Below are 15,486 nucleotides of genomic sequence, written 5' to 3'. Positions count from 1 at the left end.
TGTACTAATGTGTGTACGTGTGTTGAGAGTTAGAATAAAAGATGCTTTGTTAAGAAAATGGCCTGAATTTATGTGCAATTTACCAAATTCGTTATTCTTCCACTACTGGTTTTCTAATATGAAACCCTTAAAGGAAACATATATTTTGCTATGATGTAGCCTATTTGCTATAGTCTTTTGAGTGCCTCTAGACAAATGCTACAGCATGAAAAAAGATCAGCTTCTGAATTCTATCCTACATCAAAAAATGTTTGGCACTTTTGGTGGTTTGTCACATACTTTTGATTTCAATGTATTGTGTAATGGTACTAAATACCAACAAGACAAGGAACTTTAGTCGCATAGTTTATACATATTCACTAATTAGGGATTAAAAAAATGGTCAAACTCTGACCAGAATCCTGATTTATAAAGTGTGGCTAAACATGACGCTCCCCTGCATAACAACAAGTGGCTTATTGAATCTTGCTCTAATTATAGCTTCCGAACAGACCAACTGAGTGTGCTATGTCTTTGTGGTGGCATCTCCGGGTAGAGGTGGCCATCTGTTCCGTCTCAGTGTATGCTTTGAGGGAGGCTCCGCAATGTGGACGACTGCCTAACAAACAACAGTGAAGTAAGCTCACCTAAGGAGAGCAGCCTCACCTTCATTTGACTGGGAAATAGCTCGAGGCATCATTAACCAGGAACTAGATCTCACAGTGCCTACGGCATGCTGCCTGCTTTTAACCAAGTGCTGCTTGATAGAACCCCTGCTGGAGCAATTACAAAGCAGGGCGAATTGGTCTGCGTGCACCGTTTTTGTAAATATTTGGAACGGTTGACAGTGCAGAGCCAGGCTTAATTGCTTGGCAGAGATGGAGCTACATGGCACTGATACATGGATGACATAGCATGTTGACATGATTGTTCTTGCTGGTGAATGTAATGTAAATGCAGTTGGCTTAACAGTGCAGCAATAATAAAGCTCATGAATATATTGTCAATATTTCTAATGCCAAAGAATGCATTTTTGATTGTGTCCTCAATACCACAAAACAGTGGACATATGGGTAAAAGTAGCTCTTACATCATGTAAAAATACTTTAGGAAGTATCAGTAGTATAATACTATACTCAGATGCAGTATTATACTACTGATACTTGAATACAGTTTAAAAACAGTTACAGCAAGTTTAAATAATATAAAACTGGAGTAATGCAATAAGATTGTCATTCACAGCAGCTTTGCTTTATTCAAGTGCCCAACAAACCAAAGGAACAACATGGAATTTCTTTCTATCTTTCTGTAGGCAACATTTGTACCTTTCAAACTGTGATAGGAGACAAAAATATTGAATATTTAACATTACTGTGTAATATTCAATCCTGGTCTGCCTTATCTGTATATTACTACCATCCAGTGGTGTTTGACAGCAACACACAGTAGGCTATCAGTGTACAATATACTAAAATATAGTTTCTAAATCTTTAAAAAAATAAATAATAATTTCAGCGTTTTCCTTCCCAATAAAAGTCCATACTTTCAATTCTACCTCGGTATTTTCGGTTTCATACGTGACTGATCCCGAAAGGTAACGTCACTCATACACAACGTAAAGAAATCCATTTCCCAAGATGCTTCAGAAGTTTTCCGGTTCCTGCCGTGCCAGTCACGTGACAGTTAACTATGGCTTCCCTCTCGCAATGATGGATTCGCTCTGTTGACAACAAGGCAAAATTGAAGCTATAGTTATTTATATCCCCACGCACGTAAGTTGGACTTAAGATGCAGAAGATCAAGTCTCTTATGGCCCGCCAGGTGAGTAAAGCAGGTCTTCACAGACTGAGCTGTCTCATGACAGCTGCAGATAGCTAGCATGACAGCTAGCTAAGCTAACCGGCTAACTTGACAGCTCACCGTTTTGCTCTTTAAAAGGCACAGTCATCCGGCGGTTAAAAACTGCAGTTCAGTATGTAATCTTTTTTTGTCTCGTATTTAAATGACATTTGTATTCGTGGTTACACTCACCCCCCTGTGGCGCGAGTGTTACCACAAGACAAGCACTCAAAAACAGAGCACAGCAGTGAGAACTGGGCGGTTAGGGAAGTCCTCAGTTTGCAGTGATGTTATACTTAGCCGCTCATTGGACACAACAGAGCACATCACTCTCATAAATATTGCCTGTCAGTTCCACTTTTTTGCTTAATGCTGCAGTGGGCTGTTGAATAGTAAACACAGTGACAACGGGAGCTGGTTAACTCGGAAAAACAAACAAACAAACAAACAAACAAAAGCCCTTGGTGTTTGTGGTTTAATTTGGACCTTTCTTTGGACAGGGCCTGAAAAGCCCCCAGGAGAGCATGGCGGATCTCAGTCCTGTGGAAAACCTGAGGATCCCGAGCAAGGTAAGCTTCATGACGAGGCTGAGGCCGAAGCTGTCAGGTTTGTTGGGGGTGGCTGATAGACTTGGGTTGCATCATAATGATGTAAAATCGACGTGTCGCTGAAAAGGTGGGTTTGGTTTCACAACAGTTTAAGTTGTGTTCAAACAGTGGAGGACGGCCTATCCCGTGTTTATGGAGTCACCACAAAGGGAAGCCTGAGCAGGTCAGCGTTTAACTTTTAACATTTTTCCAGCTAAAAATAAAAGTAGCTCGAATTTGTTTTTAACCTCGTCAGTGAAGAGATCTACACAATCCGCTTCTATGATTGCTGTATTGTGCTTAGCCATTGCAGTGCTGTTTAGTGATCATTTTTATAAAACTGCATACATAATTAATTTTATTTTTGTTTAAGGAGCACAGTTTCTGTCAAAGTCAAACGCATGATGGCTTGATCGTAGTTATTTGCATTATCTTTAGAATCACATCTATTCATCTTAATAAAGACAGTTTGATGAAATGAAAAGAATGGGGCATTGCCAAAGTGTCTAGTGGTTTGAGGTTTGAGATCAGCTTTATCATCATATCCCCTCACCCCAATTAATTTCTCCTCTTGTGTTCCGTCATCTATGAATGGGATGAGTCAAACACACCCACAGTGTTTTCTAGACGGTAGTAAAAAAGACTGATGCCTCCTATTAATATAATAAAGTGAAATATAGTCTGCTGCGAAAGCATTTCAACATTTTGGCACGGCAGACTTTAAAAATATTCCCAGTCGTGCTTCGTCACAGGAAGCATTTGTCATTATCAGCTTGTACAAATTCAATTTGTCATGCGCTGACAGAGCAAAACTGCGCAGTGGCTTTTTATAATGCACAATCACTTACTTGTCGACACTTCAGTGCACTTTTCGCTCACGGCTTTGCTCTGACTTTGCCTTTTGCTGATGACCTTCTTAATAATGAAGCCGAGTACAATTTGGAAGGCGGCCGACTCTATTTATTTCGGAGCGCCGGGTGAAATCAGTCTGGGCAATCGAACAAGACGTTTCATTTCTCCCCTTACCAAACTTTTAGCTTTTCGGGTTTGCCGTTGTTTTGAGTGTGACCCCTAGTTTTGCCCGAGCTGAGTTTCCTTTGTTTTATCCTAATGTGCCCTCTAAGTCTCTGTAGCACGGGTTGAAAATGACCACAGAGGATAATAACAGAAGCCGAGTGAAAAAAAATAAATAAATAAAAAAACACAAACCCAGTTTGCCAATAAATGAAAGAAAGATTCGGGGTTTAAAAAGCTAAGATAAGATGGTTATTATTAAGCCAGAAGTCGTTGTATTAGTAACCAATCAAGTAGAGGCAATTTCATCCTATTGGTGTTACGTTTTAGTAGATATTATGAAGCTGTTGGATCTGATGCCCACAATGACACGGTTCAGGTGTAACAGGGGCTGAAATGAAAGCAGGTGTGAGTTTTTCTGGGGGATGATTGGTTTATTTTTATTGACTGCATGTCTCTCCTTGCTTTGGGATTGGTGTCGGGTGACATGGTCTCACTGGGTAGACGGTAATCACACACTACTTTGGTTTTTGAGCCTGAAATATTATCCTTTTTTAATGCTGCTCCCATGGACGCCTGTAGATGTTATCACACCCGCTGTGTCTGGCTTTCGGTGGCACGAAGCGGCGTAGAACAATAAGACAGAAAATAATATAATGGCCGACAGTCGGCGCGAGTGTGAGGGTTGTGTGTCTTCAGCTTGCCGCTCTAGATCACCTATGAATTCACTCTTTGTGTGCACTGCAAACAACTTCCGATTGTGTGTTCAGCCAAAACAGAGAGGCTGATTATTTGATGATATAATCCTTTGACTTCATTTACTTTGCTGCTTGACGTCTCGGCTTACAGGAAAATGAAATGACGCCCACACGGGCCAGGCTTTAATACGCCGCAGTCCTTCCTGTTTATAGGTGAATAATCCATTACCGCTGTCACAGAGGGAAGACTGCGTGACTTAACAGGCTTCTGTGTGCAGGATAGTGAGGCTGAGGTTGCTTCATTTTACGTATTGATACGGTGCTGATACTTTGTGATTGGAGCCATTCATGTGTTCCAAACCGTTTTAGCCCTAACTCAAATCATTTATCATCCCCCAGCAGTTGACAGCAACATCTGGCTAACTGTGAGACGGAGAACCGATGTGGATGATGATTGATAAATACGCTCTCTGTCTCTATTTGGACTTAGTTTGTGATACACTCTGAGTAATAAGCAGGGACAAGCTTTTGTTGTTGTTGTTGTTGTTGTTTTGCTCTTTATTAGAAGAAAATAATAATGATAAAAAGGTTTTACAAAGTGAACATTTAATCTTTCAACATTTCATTGCAAAGCGACACTAATAAACTCCATTGTAAGTTTGAGCTGCAGGACATGGACCAAAACAGTTTGCCCGTAGATCTTCCTGTTTGTCTTGTTTGGGGGACGATAAAGGTTAACAGTCATCTGGCTGACAGCGCATGAGCAGTATTGAATATTGAAAGTAGCACTCCTACTTTATAGCAGGAGGATTGGTTTGCTCTTAGATGTAGCTATTATTTATGCAATTTGAACGGAATGTAGGCTGCATTAGGAGCTGCATTTAGGCCATTGTTCTCAAATGATTGCCCCCTTCCCAAAGGCTCCGGTAAAGAATGACACGGAAATGAATACGGGAATAACAAATGAACAAAGACAGAAATGAAATGCATTCTAATTAGAATAACAACTGAGTGGCAAAGCAAATGAATAGCATTATTAACACAAGCTTCAATGGGTTCTGTTTAAAATTAGAGCAGAAACGGGCATGTAGTTCAAATTCTGTTCAATCAGTTTTGCATAAATTATTTAATTTGAGTAGCATTTCTTATCCTATAAACCTGTTGTGTACCTAAGATGCTAATTGGATGTAAACTCAAGCGTGGTGGTCTTTTTTTTTTTTTTTTAAAGAAAAATTTCATTCCCTTCAAATGACTTCAAGCTCTCTTTGACAGCTTTGGTGTTTTCTTTGCTTATTGTATTCTGTCTGTGACTCACCTCTGTTCACTTGTGTGTTCACTAATGTTCTCATGACCCCAATGAACTACTGAATGTTGGTTTTACGAAGAAACTAGGACCTCGTCAGGGCATTAGAAAGCTCATTTGAAAACAACTATTTCCAAAGGCACCTGTCGGAGATCCAGTTCGATATCAAGACTCGTAAAACTGACGCGACACTTAAGTTAAACTTGCTGTCAGATAGAGGATAAGATGCTTCCTTTGGCGCCTAAAGAGCTTTAGGCCGAGCTAGAGCTTTCACAGATGAGCCATTGGCCTTCAGGATTGCCAGCTGTATTAATACATGATCTAACTATTTTCTCAGAGTTATTACTAGTTAGCTGGCTGGGTAAACTGCATTACGCCCCGAACAAATGTTGCAGATATTTGCATTCTCACGTGCAGCCTCTTCAGAAAATGTCTCAAACATTTCAGGGCTGCAGTGCATGTGTTGTTTCAGCATGTTTTATGTGCAGAGGAAGCCAGAGTAGATTTATTAGATATTTGTGAAAAGGCTAATTACTGTTCAGGTAAGCTTATTTGGAGTACATTTGGCATTTATAGCTTATAGAAAGTTATCTATTTGTATTTTAATGTTATTGTACTTTATTCTAGTTGTCGTCGTGATGTATTTTTAACCATGGTATTGTTTGTACCATATTAGATTTGTCTCTATTTTTCTTATCATTCCCTTGAGCTGATTTGAATCCTGATGGTTTATTTAACCGCTTATGGTCATCCCAAAATTCACCCTTTTTTTTTTTTTAAAGCACCGTGTGTGATGTTGATTTGTTTGAAAGGTGCTATGTAAATAAAGTTTTATTTATTCATCTATCTTACTGGCTCATCTAAAATGACCTGATGTCTATGTGACTGAGGAAAGCTGGTCAGGTTTTATTGTGCTATTAAGAAGATTGTTGGCAACAGGAGCTTTTTTTCCCTTAAAGGCTGCTTTTACTGCAGGACCTTACAGTAACCATTTCCCACCAGCAGGGGTCAGCCTCAATACACTTATGGCACTTTCGTTCAAACACATTTCGACGCTGAGAAGGGAAACATTCATTTCCAAAAATTGAGCGCATTGCCTGCTTAATACTTGAGTATTATCTGAAATGATAAAACTAACATGATGAGCTGACTACCAGTATGTGCTTTCTAAGCACAGGGATTAGGGATAGAAATGTGTGGAAGGTAATTTTTAGTTTACTTATTGAATAATGAGAGGCAGCTCACGGCTCACTTCGGCAGAACCCAGTAATTTATTATTATTTTTATTTTCTTACAAAGATTAGCAAATGGCTAATTATACATTCAAGAGCCAAACTATGCACTGACTCATACAGCAGCACGACAGCATAACATCACAAAATGCACGTTTTTCAATCAGTGAGAGACAGTGCTGGGTGAAAAGTAGAATAATCACGTACTTCCAAGCAAAAATTCAATATCATCCGTTAACTCAGCAGCTGTCAGCAGCGTTGAAGCCTGGATTGGGCTGTTGGCTGTGATTGTATCCTGATATCCCAAAAGACAACCGTGTTAAACCCCTTCTCAATAGCAGACGGGGATATAAACCCAGTTACACTTGCATACATATTCAACACTGATTACAGTGGGATGGTTTTTAATTTGTCCATCTAACGAATGATTCCATAGAGGAGATGAATGTCCCCTCTTGTCTTTCTGTTCATCTCACAGGATTTCGAATGAACCTCCTATTATTTTCACACTCTTTTGTTACAATAGGAGCCTGTGTTGTTGTGTCCGGTGCTTTACCCCCCCCCCCCGCGCATACAATCAGCACCAAGCACAAAAAAATCCACTTTGATTCCTTTATAAAGCTTGTTAAACGTCCTGCACTTTGGATGCAAATGGATATCCTATTTCCACAATCAGATGACAAATTCATTAATTTGCAAAGGATGATGGATGGCTTGTTTGTCCCCCATCCTTCAAAGTGAAATTGGATCAAAGACTCGCAGCGGCTCGTGGTTTGGGCTTTCCACGAGGGAGACAGAGGTGTTTGTTTAGTTACCGGCCCGCACAAGAGCAAGAGGGGGGATTTTTAACCCAAGTCTGCCTCTCAATTAGTAATTCACTCAAAGATGTTTGAAATTTCGCAAGTTGGTTAAAGGGAAGGCCATTAAATGCCAGAGATGCACCCCCCAACTAAACAGCAGTGGCTTCAGACGAGGCGCACCATTGTTTCGCTCACTCCCCTGTCGGCTTCTTCCTGCTGAACGTTTCGCTGCCGGTGACTCATCCACTCCAGCCCCCCCTCCCTTTCTCACTTTCCCTCTCATTTGAGCTGATTTTCCCACCCACCCTTTTGATAGGAAAGCATGATCTCCTGCCTCTCTGCTAACCCTCCCTTCCAATCTCGAGCGGCCCCCCCCCCCCCCCCAAAACGATGCTCCGGTTCACTCCTTTACCTGATTCAAACGTGGCATCCCGCATGCTTGCCTTAAGGCCTGCATGCATTCAACACGTTTTAATGCTTAATTTTAATCTTCCCATTTGCACTGTTTGAATGTGACATGGATAGTATTAAAGGGACTCTATGAGTGTGATTAAATTAGATGCTGTTCTATTTTACAGCAAACCGTAAATCTACTCACCGAAGCATTGCCTCATTTTGAAATAATCCCTCATCTGGACACACTCACCTTGATGGTTGCTTACTGCTGGTTGAAGTAAGCTGGTCGTTATGCAGCTGTGTAACAAGATTTTCTCGATCACCGGCTTATGAAGGTGTTATTTTATGAAGTGTAAATGCACATCCAGGTCTAAATGTTCCAGTTATCTCATTATTCCGTGTTGTTATTAAGGGATCAACCTTTCCTCCTTCCTAAACCCGTTTTGTTGAGCCATCACACTTTAAGGTGCTAGTGAATCCCTCAATGGATCGTGACATGTATTATAAGACTCTGCGTTAACATGAAAAAAAGGCTTCCTGTAACTGCTTGACATGTCATGTGGTATTATGATGTCATCTTATACAGCAGGCGCGCAGTATTCAGCATTGATAGGCATCCTGGCAACATGGGTGGAAAGATGGAAGACTCGAGTGCCGCGAAAAGTTTTTCCCCACGTTTAAGTAAATTCACCAAGCTCAAATGAAATGTATAAAGCCGGGTTGCCTTTTGCCGTTATTTCATTTGCATATCAGAGATGTTGAGCAGGAAAAGGCGAATGGAAATGGTAAAGATCAGAAAAAAAAGCTTGCTTGCTTGTGATAGTTTTTGCCTGTTTCTAAGAAACAACTTAGCGAATCATGTCTGACCGAAGACTAGAATGATGTGACTCACTGCTGTTTCTGGTCTAAGCCGACAAACGATGAACTTGCATGACTGACTGACGTCTGCCTTAATGTGACGCAACATCTCACATATTCCCGGAGATAAAAGTCATTCCTGAAGGAGAGCTCTCTCTCGGTTTTCCTCTTGTTAGTATTCACTCTATTTTTTTAATTTTTTTTTCACCTCCTCAAGGCTTGTTTCCTGCTTGGTCAACTAGTTATTCTGTCGAATTACAGCCACCTGCCCCGTAACCAGTGCTGCCCCCCCCCCGAGACACCATTCAGCCTAGTTAAACCAGCCAACGGATCTTTTCAAATGAACGGATTCGCTCCAGTATTGAATGGAAAACTTTTTTTAAGCACACAACAGATAACACCTCCCCCGACCCGCAGCACACCATGACTGGACCTGAATAGTAAAATAATTACAAATGTTATGAAATAAGGAAAAAAAAAGACAATAGAAATCACATTGTTAAATCACAAGTAATTGTGATATAAAAACAAAACTAAGATAGAACCTGAAGCCATGTCTGGCTATAGCCTAGGTTGTGTGTAGTTGGCTATTCCAGTATATTAGAAGTGTAGCTGTACCAAAACTACCAAATACAGTTATTGATTAAGGCAAGTTACTTTGGTAATGTATCAAGTCCATCGAAATATGAGATTAAAGGTCCCCGTACTGACAGAAACTTGTCAGTGCCTCGTATGGTGAATTTTATTTTCGCCAAGTGTAAGAACATCATCACATCTTGCAGCCACCGCGCTGCAGTCGGTGGAGTGTTTGATTTCCAATTCAATAGAATTTGTCTGCGTGCCGGTAGGGTAACAAAAGATATAATGTTGCATTGTTTTTTAGTCCAAGTAGTAACTTCATCTGGTACTCCAAATATAGCCACTAGTACACAGGGTTCCATTCTCACCTCCAGAACCTCAGACAATACATTGAAGACCGTTGACCAATGTTGTGTAAGTGTGTGACAGGACCAGAACATATGTGTCAGGTCAGCTACATCTGCATGACATCTAACACATCTACAGTCCATATGTGGGTAGAAAGAGGACATCTTGGCTCTGCTCCAGTGGAGACGATGCACTACCTTAAATTGGATTAATCCCAGTATGTGCTGCTATTAACTCCTTTTAAGGCCTCTGCCCACACCTCTTCTGAAATATCCATTCCAATCTCTTTTTCCCTGCGACTTTTAACAATTTCCACCTTGACCTTGTTTGCTGACATAATGATAGAGTATAACCGTGCTGTACATCCTCTCATCCCAAAAGGGATTTCCAACAGAGAGTCTAACAGTGATTTCTCAGGAAGTACAGAAAATTGTGGGCACTCTGTCTTAGCAAAATTGCGAACTTGGAAATAACGAAATAAATCAGTCTGTGGAAGATCGTACTTTGAACATAAGTCATTGAAGCTTGAAAATGTCTCATTTACATAGAAGTCACTGAAGGTTCGTAGACCTTTCCTATGCCATACTGCAAACATCTAATCCACTTTTGCTGGTAGAAAGTTATGGTTATTACAAATTGGGTTCTGTAATAGAAGAGTTTGTTTGATGTTAACAGGCCTTCTAAATTGATTCCATATTTTTAAGGTAGAGATGACCACAGGATTAGATGTATACTGCTTAATTTTAGCAGGTATATTAGAGGAGACCAGTGCTGGTAAAGAGGTTGATACACATGATCTGTTTTCCAGTTCACACCAGTTAGTATCTGGGGATTGCATCCAATATGTGATTTTATGCATATTCGCTGACCAATAGTAACTTCTGAAGTTGGGGAGGGCTAAACCACCTTCCAGTCTTTGTCTTTGAAGAAAGTCTTTAGAAATTCTAGGATTCTGCTTGTTCCATATAAATTGTGACACTAATTTATCTATCTGACTGAAAAAAGATTTGGAAAGGAAAATAGGGAGACATTGAAACACAAATGAAAACCTTGGCAAAGTGTTCATTTTGATACAGTTTACTCTGCCAGCAAGGGTCAGCTGCAAGACATCCCATCTTTGTAGGTCATATTTAACTTTTAATACTAGTGGGGCAATGTTTTTATTAAAAATATCTTGAAACGCCGGTGTGATATTAATGCCCAAGTATTTAAAACCATTTTTTGATATCTTAAATGGTAAAGATTGGTCTGGGATCGCCATGGCTGGTTTATTTATTGGGAAGCATTCGCTTTTGGATAAATTGAGTTTATAGCCTGAAATTTGCCCAAAAGAATGGAGCACTGAGACAATCTTAGCCATATTTGTTACTGGATCAGATAGATACAGTAACATGTCATCTGCATATAGGGATAGTTTGTTTTCCAATCCCCCTCTGCGTATACCGTGTATTGAGTGTGTTGATTTAAGTAAAAGAGATGGAGGCTCAATTGCTAATGTAAATAAAAGTGAACTCAGTGGGCAACCCTGCCTTGTGCCTCTAGATAAGGTAAAATTCTGTGAACGTAGCTGATTTGTCATTACAGATGCTTTAGGAGCATAATAAAGAACATGAATCCATTTCCTAAACGTTACCCCAAAATCAAATTGTTTCAAAACAAAGAAAAGATAATCCATTTCCACGCGGCCAAACGCTTTTTCCGCGTCTAATGATACCACTACTTCTGGAACCGTGTCTGATGAAGGACTATACAAGACATTTAGTAGACGTCTGACGTTTGAAATATAAAAACCTACCTCTAATAAATCCTGTCTGGTCTTCAGAGATCAAACAGGGCAATGATGTTTCCAGTCTCATCGCTAACAATTTTGAGAGTATTTTAAAATCTGAGTTTAACAGTGACACAGGTCTATATGAACCACATTTTGCAGCATCTCTACCTGGTTTTAAAAGAAGGGTGATTGTCGCTTCGTTCAGAGATTCTGGCAGTCTACCCTGCACCAGGTATTCATTAAACATACCTAACAATAAGGGGGCCAACTGGGCAGAGAATTTTTTATAAAAGTCTATAGGGAAACCGTCAGGCCCTGGGGCCTTGCCATTTTGCATAGCTGAAATTGCTGAAAGAATCTCCCCAAGTTCTAACTCCTGATCTAAATGATCTTTCTGACTTCTAGAGAGATTTGGGACTTCTATATTATCAAAGAACTTGCGAAAGAGTGATGGATCCTTCAGTGACTCTGACTTATACAAATTAGAATAATATTTTTTAAAAGTATCATATATTTTCCTAGGATCTGTAGTATATTGTCCCATGTCATTTTCTATCCCAGAAATAAACTGTAAAGCTGATTTAGACTTCAGTTGATGAGCAAGTAGTCGTCCCGCCTTTTCAGAACTCAGCTTTAACTTGTAAATGCAAAACAAAAGCCCCTCTAACACTTTTCTCCTGACATATGACTATAGCTCGGCTCTTCGGGGCGCTCAGGAGAGGACGGAGGCTTAAAAGTTCTTCGTCTGAAAGACAAGCGGCAGCAATAAGCCTTGCTGGATGCTCAGCATGTTAATCAATAGGGCTCTGATGTTTCTTAGAGATTCTCAGAGGGGCAATCTTAGTCCTCTTTTTTTTTTTTTTTTTTGTTGAGTAATTCATGTGTTCCAGTCTCTGCTCTCATGGCTGCTTTCCATCCCTTTTGACAGCTGTCCAATGAAACAAGCTGCAATCCTTTTCCAAAGCCCTTGATTATCATCCCCCTTCTTCCCTCTTCTCACACCCTCTCCTTGTCCCTTGTTATCTTGACTTTGTATTTATTCTGGTGCCTTCTTACCTCGTTCTTCACCTTCACCTTTATCCCCAAACTTTTCGTTTCACTAAAGCTGCCTCTCCTTCCTGTGTTTTTCTCTGTGGCAACTTGCTCTCCTGTTCAACATCTAACTTGATGGTTTCTTTTTCCTTGTTTTCATAAAAGGAACTTGCAAACTTTAATGTAAAGAGCGTTCCTATGAACACCGTATCCCTCTATCTTTCTGTCCGTCCCCATCCTGTTTTGCAGGAGGAGTTGCGGGAGCTGAGGCAGCAGCCCATCGACCCCCAGGCTGAGCAGGAGATCATTGACAGCATCGAGGAGGTCTACTTCTCAAGTGACTCCTTCGACATGGTGCACCACGAACTGGAGGTCAGACACTCTGCATGAACGCCAGAGCTTCTTTTATCGAGTGAACGATTGCAGCTCACTTTAAAATGATGACAAGAGATTTCAGTCCCCCCCCCCCCCCCCCCCCCCCCCCCCGATTCCATCGAACCCACCACATTTCAATAACCTTGATAACAACAGAATTGCGTTTCTAATGTGAATAAATATGGTTTATTGTGCACCGAGCCCCATCTGAATGGCAGGAATAAAGCTCTTTTTCACCTGAGCTGCTGTCTCTTACACTTCTGCTGAGCCGCATGCATATCATTGAGGTCCAGATTGATGGATTGCATCCGCTCAACAGAAGAAAGGTGTGAAATCTCATTAGATTTATCTTGGTATTGCTACACCATCTGAAATGAGACTCTCAGTCAAGAGGAAAGTAATTACCTATCATCCTTTGGGCCATGGATTTGTAATATCTTCTTTCCCTAGCAGAGTTTGTTTGCTGTTTACTAAATGACATCCTCTACCTTCCCTGAGTAATCTGGCTCATCATCTGGCAAAGTGTATCGACTGAGCAAATTTATTATTTTCTTTGCTCTTTTTTTTTTTTTTTAATTTGAGGATGAGCGACAGCTGTCTTCAGTCACACCAATGAAACGAGCTTGAGCTCTTTGAAATGCCCTGATACAAAAGGGTTGGCTGCTATTAGCTGCTGCGTTGGAGGATGCAGTTTAAACAATCATTACGGTTGAATGCTTATATCTGATTTGTGTGATTATAGAAACTCCCGCCTGAGCTGAACCTGCAAGAACTGGAGGACTATAGAGACAATCTCAAGAGACAACAGGCTGCAGTAAGTTTCTCAGTGCGTTTCCTCTCATTCACACAAGCACACGCGGGCATTCATGCCAACGAAGATCATCTGCTCTAATTAGATAAAGCATTACAGGCTGGGCTAATTATGTGAACTGGTAGAGACATCCGGTCTCTGAAGTGAGCGTGTAAATGCATGTTTAAATGCATCAAGGTTTTATTGGTATCATCCAAAAAAATATCAGATTTCTCATTTGCTAAGACGATGGTTTCCAACCTTTTTTCCTTTTTGCAAACCTCTGTCAAGGGATGACAAATCCCGTGTTATGTCTTTGTAACAGCCTGCGACAGGCTTTTGTTTCAGTGTGTTGCGAAGGTGCCGAAGGCTGTCTTCACCAAATACGCAGCGTTTTGCCTGTCCGGGTGCAACAAGCTTAGAGATATGTGTCGTTTGATCTCGTGAAAGTTTGCTGCTCAGAAGAAAAGTTTGTTTTCTTAGTTGTTCTAAAAAAAAAAAAAAAAAAGCATATTTAGCATCTGAAGTGTTTGAATGACGTGTTGCTTTTGTAAAATGGGCACAGTATTTTCACAATAGAGTGGGGGGGATTGAGAAACTTCTGTTCATTTCTCACATTGAAATGGGGTAGCCTCAAATGTCACTAGTCTCCTGAGGAAGTAGGTCAGCAGTGAAAACGATGTGACAAATCTAAAGGAAATAACCCTTCAGTGGGCTGCAATGTTTCTGGACTACCTAACACTGGGGCGTCAGACCATACTTTCAGTTCCACGGCCCGACACGTCCCAGAGACTCCTTTTATTTACCAGACACCTTTCTAGACACGGTGGCCTTGGAGTTGTACATCTCTGGCAACGGCTGAGATGTGACATTGCATGACCTCGGCGTCGGTGAGATGAGCTGATCGTCGTAGCGTCGTAAAAAAGTGTTTGAAGTGTGGCCATTTGCAGCGGGGCCGTGAAGCTCTTCTCAGATTAGCAGAGGAAAGTAGTGCTCTGTCAAAAATGATAAGAAAAAAAAAGGGCTCAGTCTACTTTGGCCTGATGCAATGCTGCATCAGCTGTGCAGAAATACAACATTCGAGGGGAAAAAAAAGAAGCACTTAGCATACGCCCCCGAGTGCAGGATGAGTCATCCACATTTTTATTGTTTTCCAGAGAATGACAAACCGTATAATACCTGCACAACAGATACTGATGCATAGGTGGCCTAGGGTTCAAGACACAATGTACAAGAATATTTAAACATTGGTTTTGATTTCATGAGGATTAGTCTCCCTCTAAGCAACAACACACTGTGCTAACTATGATTCCATCAGTGCTACAAGGAAAGACATGAAAAATGGTTGTTAATTGATCGACGTCTTACAGTATCAGTCTACAGCTTCATGGAGACGCTTTATTTCAACACTGATTAAGATGTACAGTAAATGTTCCAGTACAGCAGACCTGGCTCGTGTCCTGACAGCAGCCCTGATGTCCACAGAGTCGCAGCGTTAGAAATAAGGACGATGTATAGATTTTCTTCTGAGCTGAGGATGAATCAATCATGCCTCTGTCCTCGCACCCGATGACCGATTGATCATCTGTTATGTCAAAGACAATCTTAGGGGTAAAAAAAGTATTATATAATCAGGATTTTGAGGTTTCTATATAGTCTTAAAGCTCTATAACGTGATGGGTTCTGACTTTTACCGTGTGCATGATAATCGTGCAGAAAAGATGGTGGGGAAAACTTAAAGAGAGCTCATGGGCTTCACTTAATGGTATTTGAGTTCTTTGTTCCTGAACTCATATGGCAGATTCCCATGACATCAGCGCCTGTGTTGTCTTCCTCAGCAGGTCCATTTCCATAACTCTGAGGTCACTTCGGTACTCACAGTTTC

The 15,486-nt window shown here is 40.8% G+C and overlaps 1 protein-coding gene across 2 annotated transcripts in view; it reads left to right on the top strand.

The window, feature by feature from the left end:
* The first annotated feature begins 1,640 nt into the window (after nucleotides 1–1,640).
* Nucleotides 1,641–15,486, top strand: part of vps50 (VPS50 subunit of EARP/GARPII complex) — a 100,594-nt gene continuing 86,748 nt past the window's right edge. For both annotated transcript variants that reach the window (XM_075450479.1, XM_075450478.1), the window contains exons 1-4: nucleotides 1,641–1,800; nucleotides 2,319–2,387; nucleotides 12,686–12,808; nucleotides 13,554–13,625. In XM_075450479.1, the coding sequence (XP_075306594.1) occupies nucleotides 1,768–1,800; nucleotides 2,319–2,387; nucleotides 12,686–12,808; nucleotides 13,554–13,625 (297 nt within the window). In that variant the 5' untranslated portion in view covers nucleotides 1,641–1,767. The remainder of the gene's footprint in view (nucleotides 1,801–2,318; nucleotides 2,388–12,685; nucleotides 12,809–13,553; nucleotides 13,626–15,486) is intronic.

The sequence above is a fragment of the Odontesthes bonariensis genome, chromosome 18 (assembly GCF_027942865.1).
Source record: "Odontesthes bonariensis isolate fOdoBon6 chromosome 18, fOdoBon6.hap1, whole genome shotgun sequence".
Lineage (NCBI taxonomy): Eukaryota > Metazoa > Chordata > Actinopteri > Atheriniformes > Atherinopsidae > Odontesthes > Odontesthes bonariensis.
Note: the sequence above shows the minus strand (reverse complement) of the source record. Positions and strands in the feature narration are given on the sequence as shown.